Source organism: Echeneis naucrates, chromosome 16 (genome assembly GCF_900963305.1).
Source record: "Echeneis naucrates chromosome 16, fEcheNa1.1, whole genome shotgun sequence".
Lineage (NCBI taxonomy): Eukaryota > Metazoa > Chordata > Actinopteri > Carangiformes > Echeneidae > Echeneis > Echeneis naucrates.
This window is the reverse complement of record NC_042526.1, coordinates 4,739,590-4,751,614: the sequence shown is the minus strand read 5'-3', so window position 1 is coordinate 4,751,614 and position 12,025 is coordinate 4,739,590. Positions and strand designations below refer to the sequence as shown.

The window sequence follows — 12,025 nt, the reverse complement described above, 5'->3', positions numbered from 1 at the left end:
GAAGACCACAAGGCGACTAAGGTGATTTTTCATTTAGTGTTAAAAACAGCAGTGGAGATGGGGCACACGTACACACACACACACACACACACAGCATTCAGTCTGCCTTTCGTTCCTGATACATGCAGGCACAAGTGCACACACAGACACACACACACAGAGCTTTGTTCCAACAGTAGTGTTTCCTCTTCCTGTGACTTGGCACCTACATACCAAGACATAGTTGTTACATCATTACAGAGAAACACGGTGTTTGTGTTTATGTTTGCGTGTGTGTGCACGCGCGCGCGCAACAAGTCCTTTGTATACAACCCATAGGAGCGTTTTGAGCAGCAGGGGCGAGAGACTTACAATAACCACTGCAGCTCAGTGTTGTGAAATTTTGATGGCTAAATGATACAAGCTTTCTTATTGATGGTGCACAGGAAATGAAAGCAGCCTGTTGTGTGACAGTCCTGTGGTTTGTTGACCTTACATATATCCAGCCCGGCCTCCTCTGAGCAAAGACTTTGTTGTCCACAACACTGTTCATTGCTCCAATTGTTGTTCTTGATCCCCCGAAAGGTCACCCAAGAAAAAGATATCCTTGTGAGGAGTCAACAAACATCCTGTACAGATAACCTAATGGCTCCTTCTTTTAAAGTACGACAGGCTTATATTTTGTGTGTCTGCTGTATGTCAGATTGTGTGTCTTCATGAGATGTTTCAGGATGGCAGATGGCTTTTTCTAACAGACTCCTGATAGAGGTGGAGCTGACTAGGAATAACACCGGTCATGTGCATGCACACAAAGACACACACATGCTAGTTAAAGGTGAGGGTGGTGCTCCTCTAACTCGACAAAACACAACCAGTGTCATCACCACAGCACAAATGTGCATACCCAGTTTTCATCTGTAATGCAGCACATAGACAGGAGGAGCAGGACAAGGCAGATTAGATTTTCTCTTATCCCCATCTCTTGGTTTCCTCTGTCATCCCCCTCTCCCTTTCCCCACGAGACTGTGTGTGTCTGTGTGTGAGAGAACTACTGTGTATTCTAGCCTTTCTTTTTTTCCCTGGCATCATGCGTCTGTGCATGCATGTGCTCTTAGCTGCAAATGCAAGTCTGTGAATGTATTTGTGTATGTGTGTGTGTGTCTGGCAGTGCGTGGGTAATGCGACAGGGCCATATTTCCCCTGGGTGTGTGGCTCTGCAGGCTTTAGCCTCGCTCTCTCTAAGCAGTTTAGGAAAAACAATGACAGGCCTCCGTATTGACTGGTCTGGTTTGGCCTGGCGTGGAAGATGGGCTGTTGTCAGCAGAGCGTGCACACCCTCTGCTATGAAAACGGCCGTACAGACATACTGAGGTAAAGGCCATTCAGCGCGCTCTACAGTGACGAACAGAACACTTAATGTTTGAATAGACTGAACAAACACAAAATAAACTAAAAGCTGCTCATACCGATCGAAGTGCTGATGCTCAGACGACGGCTCACTGTTGCATTATTGTTCGAACTATAAATATAAAGGTTGAGGCTTTTCTTGTATGATGTAAAGAGATAACAGTAGTTGTCATCCTCTTCGTCTGTTTACAAAGAAGCCCTCCTGCTATCGTTTTCTCTGATTTCATTTATTTCACATTGAAACTCTTCCAGCTGGCCAGGGGATATTATCCCTCCACTTCACTGGAAGGCTTTTATTGTGAAACCTTTGCAGGTGTGGAGTTTCCTTCCAGGCAGTTGAATTTACCTTCGCACAGTCCCTGAAGTACAGTAAAGACAAAAAATAAAGAGTGTGCCTCCTCCTTACCCCACCCAGCCTGCTCCCTCTCCTCCTCCTGTCTCCCATTTCTTCTTTAGAATATATCAATTACTCTGCTGTAGAGCAGATGTCACACTGTGAAATGCACACACACACACACATGTGATTGATTGCCATGCTGCATTAGCAAGACCAAGCTCCCAACCAAAGCATAAATGAAGAGAAGTAAGGGAGGTGTCAGATGATGCGTGTGTGTGTTTGTGGGTGTCAGTCATATGAAGTGTGTAGCGTGGCAGGCTGTCATCTACACGTTCATTACATTCCTTTCTCATCCCTCGCTCTGCTCTTCCTCCCTCTTCCTCCCGCTCTTCTCCCTCCTCTGGGCTATTTCCAGCAGCCCACTGCAGCGCTGTGAGCTCCTCCGGGGAACAGCCGTGGCCTCCCTCCATCCATCCCTCCCCTCCTCTTCCTCTGTCCGTCCTCTCCATCCCTCGCTCTGTCTACAAATCAATATGCCAGCAGTTGGACCCAAAGAACCTGAGGGAGAACACACACACACACGCACACATAGGTCAGTTCTGGGGACATTACATACGCTGAAATTAATTTCCTGGTGATTTATGTCAACTGTCACCACGGCTTGTCAAACCTTAACCTCAAACCACTGATCCAAAAGTCGCTTAACTTCGAGTCTCGGCTCTGTCTCCATCCCTCCCTCCGTGATGCTGACGCCCAAAAGGAGCCCCTGACAGAAACGCGCTCCCTCTCCTTTCCCCTCCATTGGCCACATATGGTAGTAAGTAGGTAGTAGGAATGTGAAATACAAGGGTTAAATGATGAAGGCACGCTCTGCTCGCCTGTGTTTCACGTGCTCTGTAAAGAGGAGTGAGCCTGACCTCTTCTGGCAGCGGCAGGAAGTGTCGCCGCTTCGCTTTGGGATAGAACGGAGAGGTGGAGGGAGAGGGAGGAGGGTTTTCTATCATAATGGGGTCAGCGGCTCCCAATGAGATCTGTTTCCTCACCAGAGAGGCAGCCACACAAACACACACACTCTCACACAGAAACACACTTTTTTTTTTTTTGCTGTCCCATCCCTTATTTTGCTCTGTGTGTTTAGGGCATTAATACCCTTTGCTTTTCTCTGGACAGGCTAGCTTGGCCTCTAAAGCTGAGTGACAGACAAATAAGCACACAAACAAACACACACAGCCATACACAAACTCCCTCTCCCTCTCACACACACTCACACACCAGAGGGCTCAACTAAAACATGCACAGGAAGATAAGGACCATAGAATGACAAATAAGTATTTATCAACCCCAAACCACGTATAATCCCTCCCATTTCTCTCCCCATCCGCCCCTCCTCGCCTCTGTTCTCTTCATCCCCCTATCCCCTCCTCTTTTTTCATTCTCCCATCCGCTGCTCTTTTTTGTCCTTTTTTTCTTTCTGTAGTGGGGCCTATCTGCAAGAGAGAGCGATTAATCTGAGGAAGCTGCTTTTTAGTGTTACTGATGATGGAAGGCAGTGGGGAGGGGGGGGGGGGGTGCGTTGATTGGGAAGATCTCTCTGGGATTTGTGTGCGTGTGTTTGTGTGGGTCTGTTGGTGACTATGTGTATATGTGAAGAAGAGGGGATGATGATAGGAAAAGATTTCAGAGGGAGTATGTGTGTATATGTGTGTGTGTGTGTGTGTGTGTGTGTGTGTGTGTGAGAGAGAGAGAAAAGTTGTACAGTGGAGGAGGAAAGTATCCTGGTGGAAATTTCTGTGAGACACACACATACATACACACACACGCACACACACACACACACACACACAGATTCCCAGAGAAATCCTGCCAATCATCTCCCCATCTCTAACACACACACACACACACACACACACACACACACACACAGTATCTCCCAGCCTTGCATGTGATAGTAGCTGAATTCCAAACTGGCAAATCCAGATTATCATGAGTCCAGTTCCCCGTTGTAGCTGATATGGAACAGCCGCAGAGGATTGACTATGGAGGTGTGTGTTTGTGTGTCTGTGTGTGTGATAGGCAGATCATGATGGTGGCGACGTGATCATGTGTATCTTTTTGTCCAATACACTGTTGACACCCCAAAGTGAAGCTTGTGCTAGTTTATCCCCAGTTATTGGTGTGTGTTTGTGTATCTGTGGGAAAATTCAGTGTATTGTAAAGTGCTAGTGTGTGTGTGTGTGTGTGTTACTGTAGTCTATACCTCCTCTTCTCTCACTGCTGTTGTGAATTTTAATTTAGAAATAAGGTGTTTTTTTGTTTTTTTTTTTTTGCATTGTGATTATGTATTGATGTGTGGTGCACTGATGCCTTTGGAGAGATGTGAGTGTAGGCGTCTCAGAGGTATGAAGATGGTCTCAGTAAAATATTAATCACAATATCAAAAGACACGAGGGTTTCTCACATCTGAATAAACAAATGGAGGGGCTGGATTCCCACATATAGGAAATAAAACAGAACTAACGCCATATGATCTGTAATTATCTGGTTCCATCCATCCTGGTTCTGTTGTGTTTGAGAAGGTTTCTTTCGAGGGATGAGGGTGTGCGATAGTTTGTGTGCGTCCATCAGCGAACGTTGCAGTGTGGTCTGCTCGTCTGCTGTCGTATTTTCTCTTCCTCTTTCTGTTCTTTCCTCAGACTATGTATCAAGCGAGGAGGCCTTGCTGATTGTGCTGTGGGAGGCAGTTGTGTTTCTGTTCTCTTCTGTTCTATTATTGGGTGGGGGGGGCAAGTGGAAAGCACTATGCTCACGTAGCCCATTATTTCTCTCATCATGTGTTCTCTCTTTTTCTTTCTATCTCTCCCTCTCCCTCTCTCCCACCAGAACCACACACTGAGTCAGCACGCGCAGTGAGACCGAGGCCCGGCAGGATCTCTCGGCTCAGCCAGGGCCCCCAACCTGGAGCCGGCAGGGGACCCCCATCTCCACATCACAGCCAATCAAAGTGTCATTTGCTACTCACATGTAAAACTCTAACGATCGCGCCACTGGGCGCGGCTATTAGGAGCAACGGGGGAAAGGAATATTAATGGAATATGCTATTAAATAAAGAAAGGAAAAAGTGGGTGAGAGAAACAGTAAGAGCGAGATGAAGGAAAGAGAGGAGTGAAAAAAGGTATTGTACGTGCAGTATTTTTTATTGTCCCTGCCAATGCCCCCCCCCCAACCTGCTTCCTTCTCCTCCCCTTTCCTCTCCTTCCACCTGTCACTCCCCAGGCCATGCATTTTATTTTTATTTTTTTTGAACAAATCGAAAAGAAAAAAAGCAAGAACCCACCTTTTATTTTGATATTTTTTTTAATAGACTGTAGGAAGAAGCTTCACTTTCTCGTCCCCTCAGTTGCTTATTGTATTCAACTCTTCATAGGTGCCAATTTCTTTCATTCTTTTTTTTTCTTTCTGCCATATGCGCTTATTTTCGTTTTCATTTTTGTACCTTTTAGTTTTTCGCCGTAAGTAGGTACTTGTGCTGTGTTGTGATTGTTTGTTTGCCGGTCGTAATATTCCGAAATTTGTTCCCTCCAAACTCTCCTTTTTATGATTATTGTTATATATTTTTTCCTTTTTGTAATTACTATGAAAAAAAAATGACATCAAACAAAATAAAGTGCAGAAAACCATACAGATGTTTCTTTTTTGGATTGGGTTTTCCAGTCTCTATGGGGCCTATTATGGTTATTGTAAAAATGAGTATCATCAATTTCAGTGCGTCTGGTCAATGACTGCTTTTTAAATGTGAATTAACCAGATTGCAATAATCTAGTACAGACAAAAAGATAAAACAAATAAATAAATGACAAATAAACAAGTCCTGTGTGATGTGCATTTATTCAAAGCAAATGCAAAAGCTGGAATATATATTTATTGACATGACATCAACAATATTGCTTCCTTCCTTGTGCAATATTGTTCATGTACTGGAAATTGTACTGAGACGAGTCGCTACATGTTCCAGTGAAGCAATTGTTGCAATCAGCTTGAATTTATTGACACAGAGGAAAGTTTAGAAAAAATAAATCTGTAGATGTTCCTTTTCTTGTGAGATGCCTTTTCAGACAGAATTAAATCAATATATTTGCAGGACTCTGCAGAAGACATTTTACTGGTGTGAGCAAAGTGACGTCAGAGGATTCGTATCTAATCGAGTTCCTCTTACCTGTCGATCACACCTGGAGGGGAAAAGACTCCGGTGACATTTACTGAGTAAAATGAGACATGCAGGTTACAAAACATTCAGATAGGACAGAAGGAGGGTCACCGTCTGGAGGTCCCAGTTGTTTTGTTTAATTTGATAGAGATAAAAAGGTAAAAATGCGCAGCACTCTCCTAAACACAGTTTTTCTTATTAATTGAGATGCAGAGCACCAAAACAACCCATTAGATGTTTGTCTCAATCCATCTGATGAGCTTGATACCTGATGGATCAAACAGATAATCACACTGTCCCATATGGGAAAGACAATAAGTCAAAAAAAAAAAAAAAAAAACAACCTAAAGACTGCACACATCTGTGGGCTGAAACTAGAAATGGGAAAGATGCTGAAACATTCCAAACATTTCTAAAATGTATTTTAAGGTGAGTCAGTCAGGCCAGTGTGCACTCAAAACAAGAAAAATGTCCTCATCAGCTTCTTGCTGCTATCTTTCTGATTCTCTATGCAAATTTAGGCCGGAAATAAAAGGCTGACACCTCAGTTTGTGTTTCAGGGCTGGAACTGCAGCCGAACTCTCTCATGCCACATTTCACTGTTACATACTGATTGGTATGCAAATTACAATTTCAAAAACTGCAGTGTAAACACCAAATGATCTTTTGTGTGTGTGTGTGTGTGTGTGTGTCATGTCTGGATGTAGATTTTTTTTTTTTTTTTTGCTCATCTGTATCAGTGGAGCAGTAAAATTCAAACGTGTGAGTTGCTGTATGTAAATCAGCTGGCTAATAATAATAATGAGATTAATTGGCCTTCAATAGTGAAGTCCAGGATGTCAGACTACTTCATCACATGCTGACTTTTGTCGCTTTTCACTCCAAGTTAAAGGGAAAGGCAGCAGTGAAGCTGTTTGCTTTTTGTTTGTTTTTCTGCTTATTGTTTCTTATTTCACACTCTCTGGCTGGTTTTCAACCTGCCGCACGAGTTTGTGTTAGTAAAATCTGGATAAGAGACGCTTTTAGTCGAAACGTTAAAGGCGTCTGAAGTTTTGTTGTTTCTGATTTTGTGTTGTTGTTGTTTTTGTTCTGTTTTTTTTTTTTTTTTTTTTCTTCATCACCTGGTGGAATGAATGAAGGAGGTCTGTGTGTCAGTCCGTGTGTTTCCGGGTCCAGCCCCGCCGGCAGCAGTCGCTCCAGCCTCCCTCCTCCGTGCGGAGCCCGGACCTGAACCGAGCCGAGCCGCGCCGTCAGCACCCGGACGCTCCTGTAGTTCATGTGTCTTAGCTGAAAGCCGAAGCAGGTGGGCTGGGCTGGGCTGGGCTGGGCTGGGCTGGGCTGGGGGGGGCAGCAGGGCGGGCAGCGGACCGGCAGGAATTATGGCGGCGTCGCTTCTCTCCGAGACCGACATCAGGCACCGGTCCATGGCGGAGGAGGATCCGAACGGGAACGAGCACGGGGCGGCTGCACGCAGCGCGGCGCCTCGCTGGGGACCGCAGCACGCCGGAGCTCGGCAGCTGGCGAGGCTCTACTCTCCCGGTGAGATCCGATTTGTTGCTGTTGTCGGTTAACCGGGCCCAGGACGAGCCGAGGCCTGAGAGCCACAGTGCGACATCAGCGCTGACTGATGATGGAGGTGATGGATGATGATGATGGTGGTCCTGTTTACTAACAGCTAGCAGCTAGCAGCTAATAAAGGCTACATGCTAACAGTGGTGTGTCAGTGAGTGTGAAGCCTGCAGGGTTGGTGTTAGCCTGATTATAACCTGCAGCCTGGTTTTAACCTGCAGCCTGATTTATAACCTGCAGCCTGATTATAACCTGCAGTCTGGTTTATAACCTGCAGCCTGGTTTTAACCTGCAGCCTACATTATAACCTGCAGCCTACATTATAACCTGCAGCCTACATTATAACCTGCAGCCTGGTTTTAACCTGCAGCCTGGTTTATAACCTGCAGCCTGATTATAACCTGCAGCCTGATCATAACCTGCAGCCTGGTTTTAACCTGCAGCCTACATTATAACCTGCAGCCTGATTATAACCTGCAGCCTGATTATAACCTGCAGCCTGATTTATAACCTGCAGCCTGGTTTTAACCTGCAGCCTGATCATAACCTGCAGCCTGGTTTTAACCTGCAGCCTACATTATAACCTGCAGCCTGATTATAACCTGCAGTCTGGTTTATAACCTGCAGCCTGATTTATAACCTGCAGCCTGGTTTTAACCTGCAGCCTGATTATAACCTGCAGCCTGATCATAACCTGCAGCCTGGTTTTAACCTGCAGCCTACATTATAACCTGCAGCCTGGTTTTAACCTGCAGCCTGGTTTTAACCTGCAGCCTGGTTTTAACCTGCAGCCTGATTATAACCTGCAGCCTGGTTTATAACCTGCAGCCTGGTTTATAACCTGCAGCCTACATTATAACCTGCAGCCTGGTTTATAACCTGCAGCCTGATGATAACCTGCAGCCTGGTTTTAACCTGCAGCCTGATGATAACCTGCAGCCTGCTATATAACCTGCAGCCTGCTATATAACCTGCTGTGAGTTGTTGCATTAAAGTGTGTGAAGGCCCAGGAAGACAGCAGTGTGCGTTTGCAGCTGGTCCCTCACACTGTTCACACACCAACAACAGTTATACAGGAAGCCACACACACACACGCACACACCAGGCTTTCTCTTATTCCTGCAAGAAGGGGGTCAACCTTCAGAAAACATTAGTGAGAGTTCAAGAGCACCAGGAAGCTAAAACTAAGATAATAAGATGAAGCACGGCAGTCTCCGTGTTGAGGACGTGTTGAGAACAGTTAGATCGGTATGATCAGTGACAGACGGTGCAGTCCCGCTTGTCAAACTTCTATACTGACAAAGCCATGTCTGGGGCCCCAGACATGGAGTCTATTGTCCAGATCTAGGGAGGTCTACAACAACATCAGGAAAATGTAGATGTAGCTGTTGCACAGCGGCTGTCCTTGCTTCAAAATATATGAGTTGAACAGGTCCTGTGGTTTGTTGCCTTCTCTGGTTGTGCAACAATTTAATGACTGTTTACTGGCTTAATCATGAAGTTAAGTAGAAGCTGAGACGTAGTTTGAGACAGCAACCAATTTCATGTCATCAGGGTTATTTTGGCTTGGAAAGTCTGAAAGTCTGTGAGACATTTTGAGCTGTAGAGTTTGTATGACATGAAAATCCTCAAAAAGTCGCATTATTTGAAATGTCGGGTTCAGTCATAGTAGAGTTTGACCTGCATGAGGCAAACTGGATTCTGTGCTTTTAAATATCTGTCTCAAAATTTCACCAATTTTCTGGACATATGATAACATGAAAGTGCGATGAAGCTACTTCAATAACACAACATAAACATTTGAGGAGCAAATGAAGACCCAGTACACACATTTAAAATTGCCCTATCATGAAAAACCTTGAAAAAAAAAGAACTCAGGTGAAGGCCCTTTCTCCCACATTATTCATTTCCATGTTTATTTGATGCCACTGAAGTTGTCTTTAGCCTGGATGTGTCCTTAGTCTCAGGACAGAATGGGTCTGTTGTACGGCAGCAGTAATCCTGATTCAGCTCCTTGAGGTCCACAGTATTCCCAGTTTCCTTCTTTACCACCTGTTTAAGTTTGTCCGGCGTCTCAGCCCAAATAAGTCTCTGATTAGACATCTAGGATGAAAACTGCCTGCTAGAATAAAGACTAAGCTGCAGTCTGGACTCTGGAGATGGCGGTTTAGGACCGGCGCCCGATCGTTTCATTAAATGACGGTGGATGTTATTTCCTCCATCACAACAAAGTGTTGTTTTTGTATCTTGACCTGAAGGCATGTCGTAGCTTCCGTCGTTGAAGCCTTTCCCATCAGCTTCACTCCTTCAGCTGTGTTTTGTCTTTACATTTCTCATTACCTTTTTGGCCCACGCTCATTTGTGTCAGGATTTTCTTTAAAGCTCCAGGAACCCGATCACGGTTTTCAGGATGATCTGCTCCCACGTTCCCAAAAAGGCACATCACATTTCTTAACAACCCCTTTTTCTATTTCAATGTCATCAAAACCATTCAGACAAATAAAAAAGTACAATTTACTATGGTACATGTTTTACTTTGACTGAAGTGTTTTGTTTTGTTTGTCAGTCTCTTTGCCCTGGTGTAAATAAACAGCCAGCATTATCACCAGCATGATTGTTTCTGTGATTAGACTTACTCATCTCCAATATAGAACTGTATCACTGAACGAAAAGGCATTTTTCAAACCTCGATCTTATGAAACACATTTGTTGCTACTGAATTTTGATATCCAGCTCTAATCACGTCTCATCTTCAACATTTATTTGCATTCATCTGGTTTAGATCAAATGTGAACTGAATAAACTTGAATCAGTATGAAAAACGGAGGGTCTTTATCACTGAAGTTGCTGATTTTGGCTCAGTGATGGAAAGCGCATTGTGCCTCAGACCTTTTCAAAGCAAACCTGTCGGACCAGTTGTGCATCAAGATGGACTGTGGCACACTTTAGCTTGACCATCTGCCCCGCTTCTCACTTCACTGAGCATTTTAATTGCCTCTGGTTGAGCCACGGTGGCCACTTGTTAACACTTCTTAAAATAGGATCGAACAGAGGAAAGAAAGGTTTGCATCACCAGGACTGTTATTGTGCTATTGTGTTATTGTGACGTTCACATGAGAGGACAGCATGTATCAGTAGGTCGTCACTTGAATCCTGGGCAGCGAGCGCTCCTGTTCACAGGGCGGCCACCTCTGGCTGCGTTGGCTGTGAGTCCACTGTCACCGAAAACCGTCTTCTGTCCTCACTGCCAACTTGACTCTGTAAAAAAGTTTTGTTCGTCTGTTGGTGTGAGATCAGATCTACACTGCTGTAGATCTCGTTGCGTTAGAGCAGAGGTCTCCAGCTCCAGTCCTGGAGAGTTGTTTCCTACTCCAACATACCTGATTCAAATGAGTGGCTCCTTATCAGACCTCAGCAGAGCTTGATGACGAGCTGATCATTTGAATCAGGTGTGTTGGAGCAGGAAACATCAAAAACACACAGGACAGTGTCCCTCCAGGACCGGAGCTGGAGACCTCTGCATTAGAGAGATACCCATCTCTACTCTGGGATCAGTAAAGAGACCAGCTATCACATACACAGAGTCGATTTAGCCTGATTAAAGCTGAATATGAGCTCATGATAGAAAGTGACTTGTTGGACCAGAACCTGATTTTGTGTTTGTTTTGAAGCGTATCTTTATCTTATTCATACATCCCAACATCGATTAAATTCACCAGCATTAACACTGACAAAAATAAATATATAGACATTTTAAAACCATCTTGTAATTTCCAATTAAACTGTTAGCAAAGTGCCATTAGTAGGCCCCATAAAATCCACGATCACAGAATTACGGATGGAATTACACATTAAAAATGGAATTTGTTACAAAACACAGAACTGGCTGACATGTTACATAATTTTTTTTTTTTTTTTTTATAAAAAGGAACGCTTCTGTGGGAAAATGCTCTGAAGTGGCCCCATTAACAAATGAATGCAAAGTGCTAAATCAAACGAGACCCACTCACTGAGCTCAACACAAAGAGGTTGACTATCATGTACTTCAGTGGAGTTGTCAGTAATCGGTGGAAAACCAAAGAGCACGGGAATAGAAGAAATGAAAAAGTTTACAGTGGATTTGATATTTCCACCAAAGTTGTGCAACGTATGTTTCATTGCTTTATTATGTTTTTGCTTAAATGTGTGGAAGCATTAAAGTTTTCAGTTATCAGTGAAGAAATTGTCTATATTTCATCACTTAAAAAGCTGAATAAAATAACACGTTTTGTCAGCGTCCGGCCTGATGTGCCATTTAAAGGGATGAACTGTGCAGGAGCTGTTAACACACCTCTTTGCTGGGCAGCAATTATACAGTTTCAGAGCTTTTAAGCTGAAAACAGCTTCCTGTCGCAGCTGAAAGCATAAAGGATGGCGAGGAAAAGTAAATGAAAACAGTTAAGTTCCAGCTGTAAAATCAAAACATGAGCCCATCACAATACAAAAGAAAAAACTGTGATAGTGTTGCTTTATCTTCATGAAATGTTGCG

General features: G+C 44.1%; 2 protein-coding genes across 2 annotated transcripts in view; both read left to right on the top strand.

Annotated features, from left to right (window-relative positions):
• The window catches only part of znf423 (zinc finger protein 423), a 135,735-nt gene extending 130,176 nt beyond the window's left edge, over positions 1-5,559 (top strand). The window contains exon 21 of the mRNA XM_029523169.1: positions 4,604-5,559. Within this exon, the coding sequence (XP_029379029.1) occupies positions 4,604-4,633 (30 nt within the window). The 3' untranslated portion in view covers positions 4,634-5,559. The remainder of the gene's footprint in view (positions 1-4,603) is intronic.
• A 1,724-nt stretch (positions 5,560-7,283) lies between these two features.
• LOC115056477 (transmembrane protein 189) overlaps positions 7,284-12,025 on the top strand; it is a 33,585-nt gene continuing 28,843 nt past the window's right edge. The window contains exon 1 of the mRNA XM_029522937.1: positions 7,284-7,466. Coding sequence (XP_029378797.1) covers positions 7,307-7,466 — 160 coding nt within the window. The 5' untranslated portion in view covers positions 7,284-7,306. The remainder of the gene's footprint in view (positions 7,467-12,025) is intronic.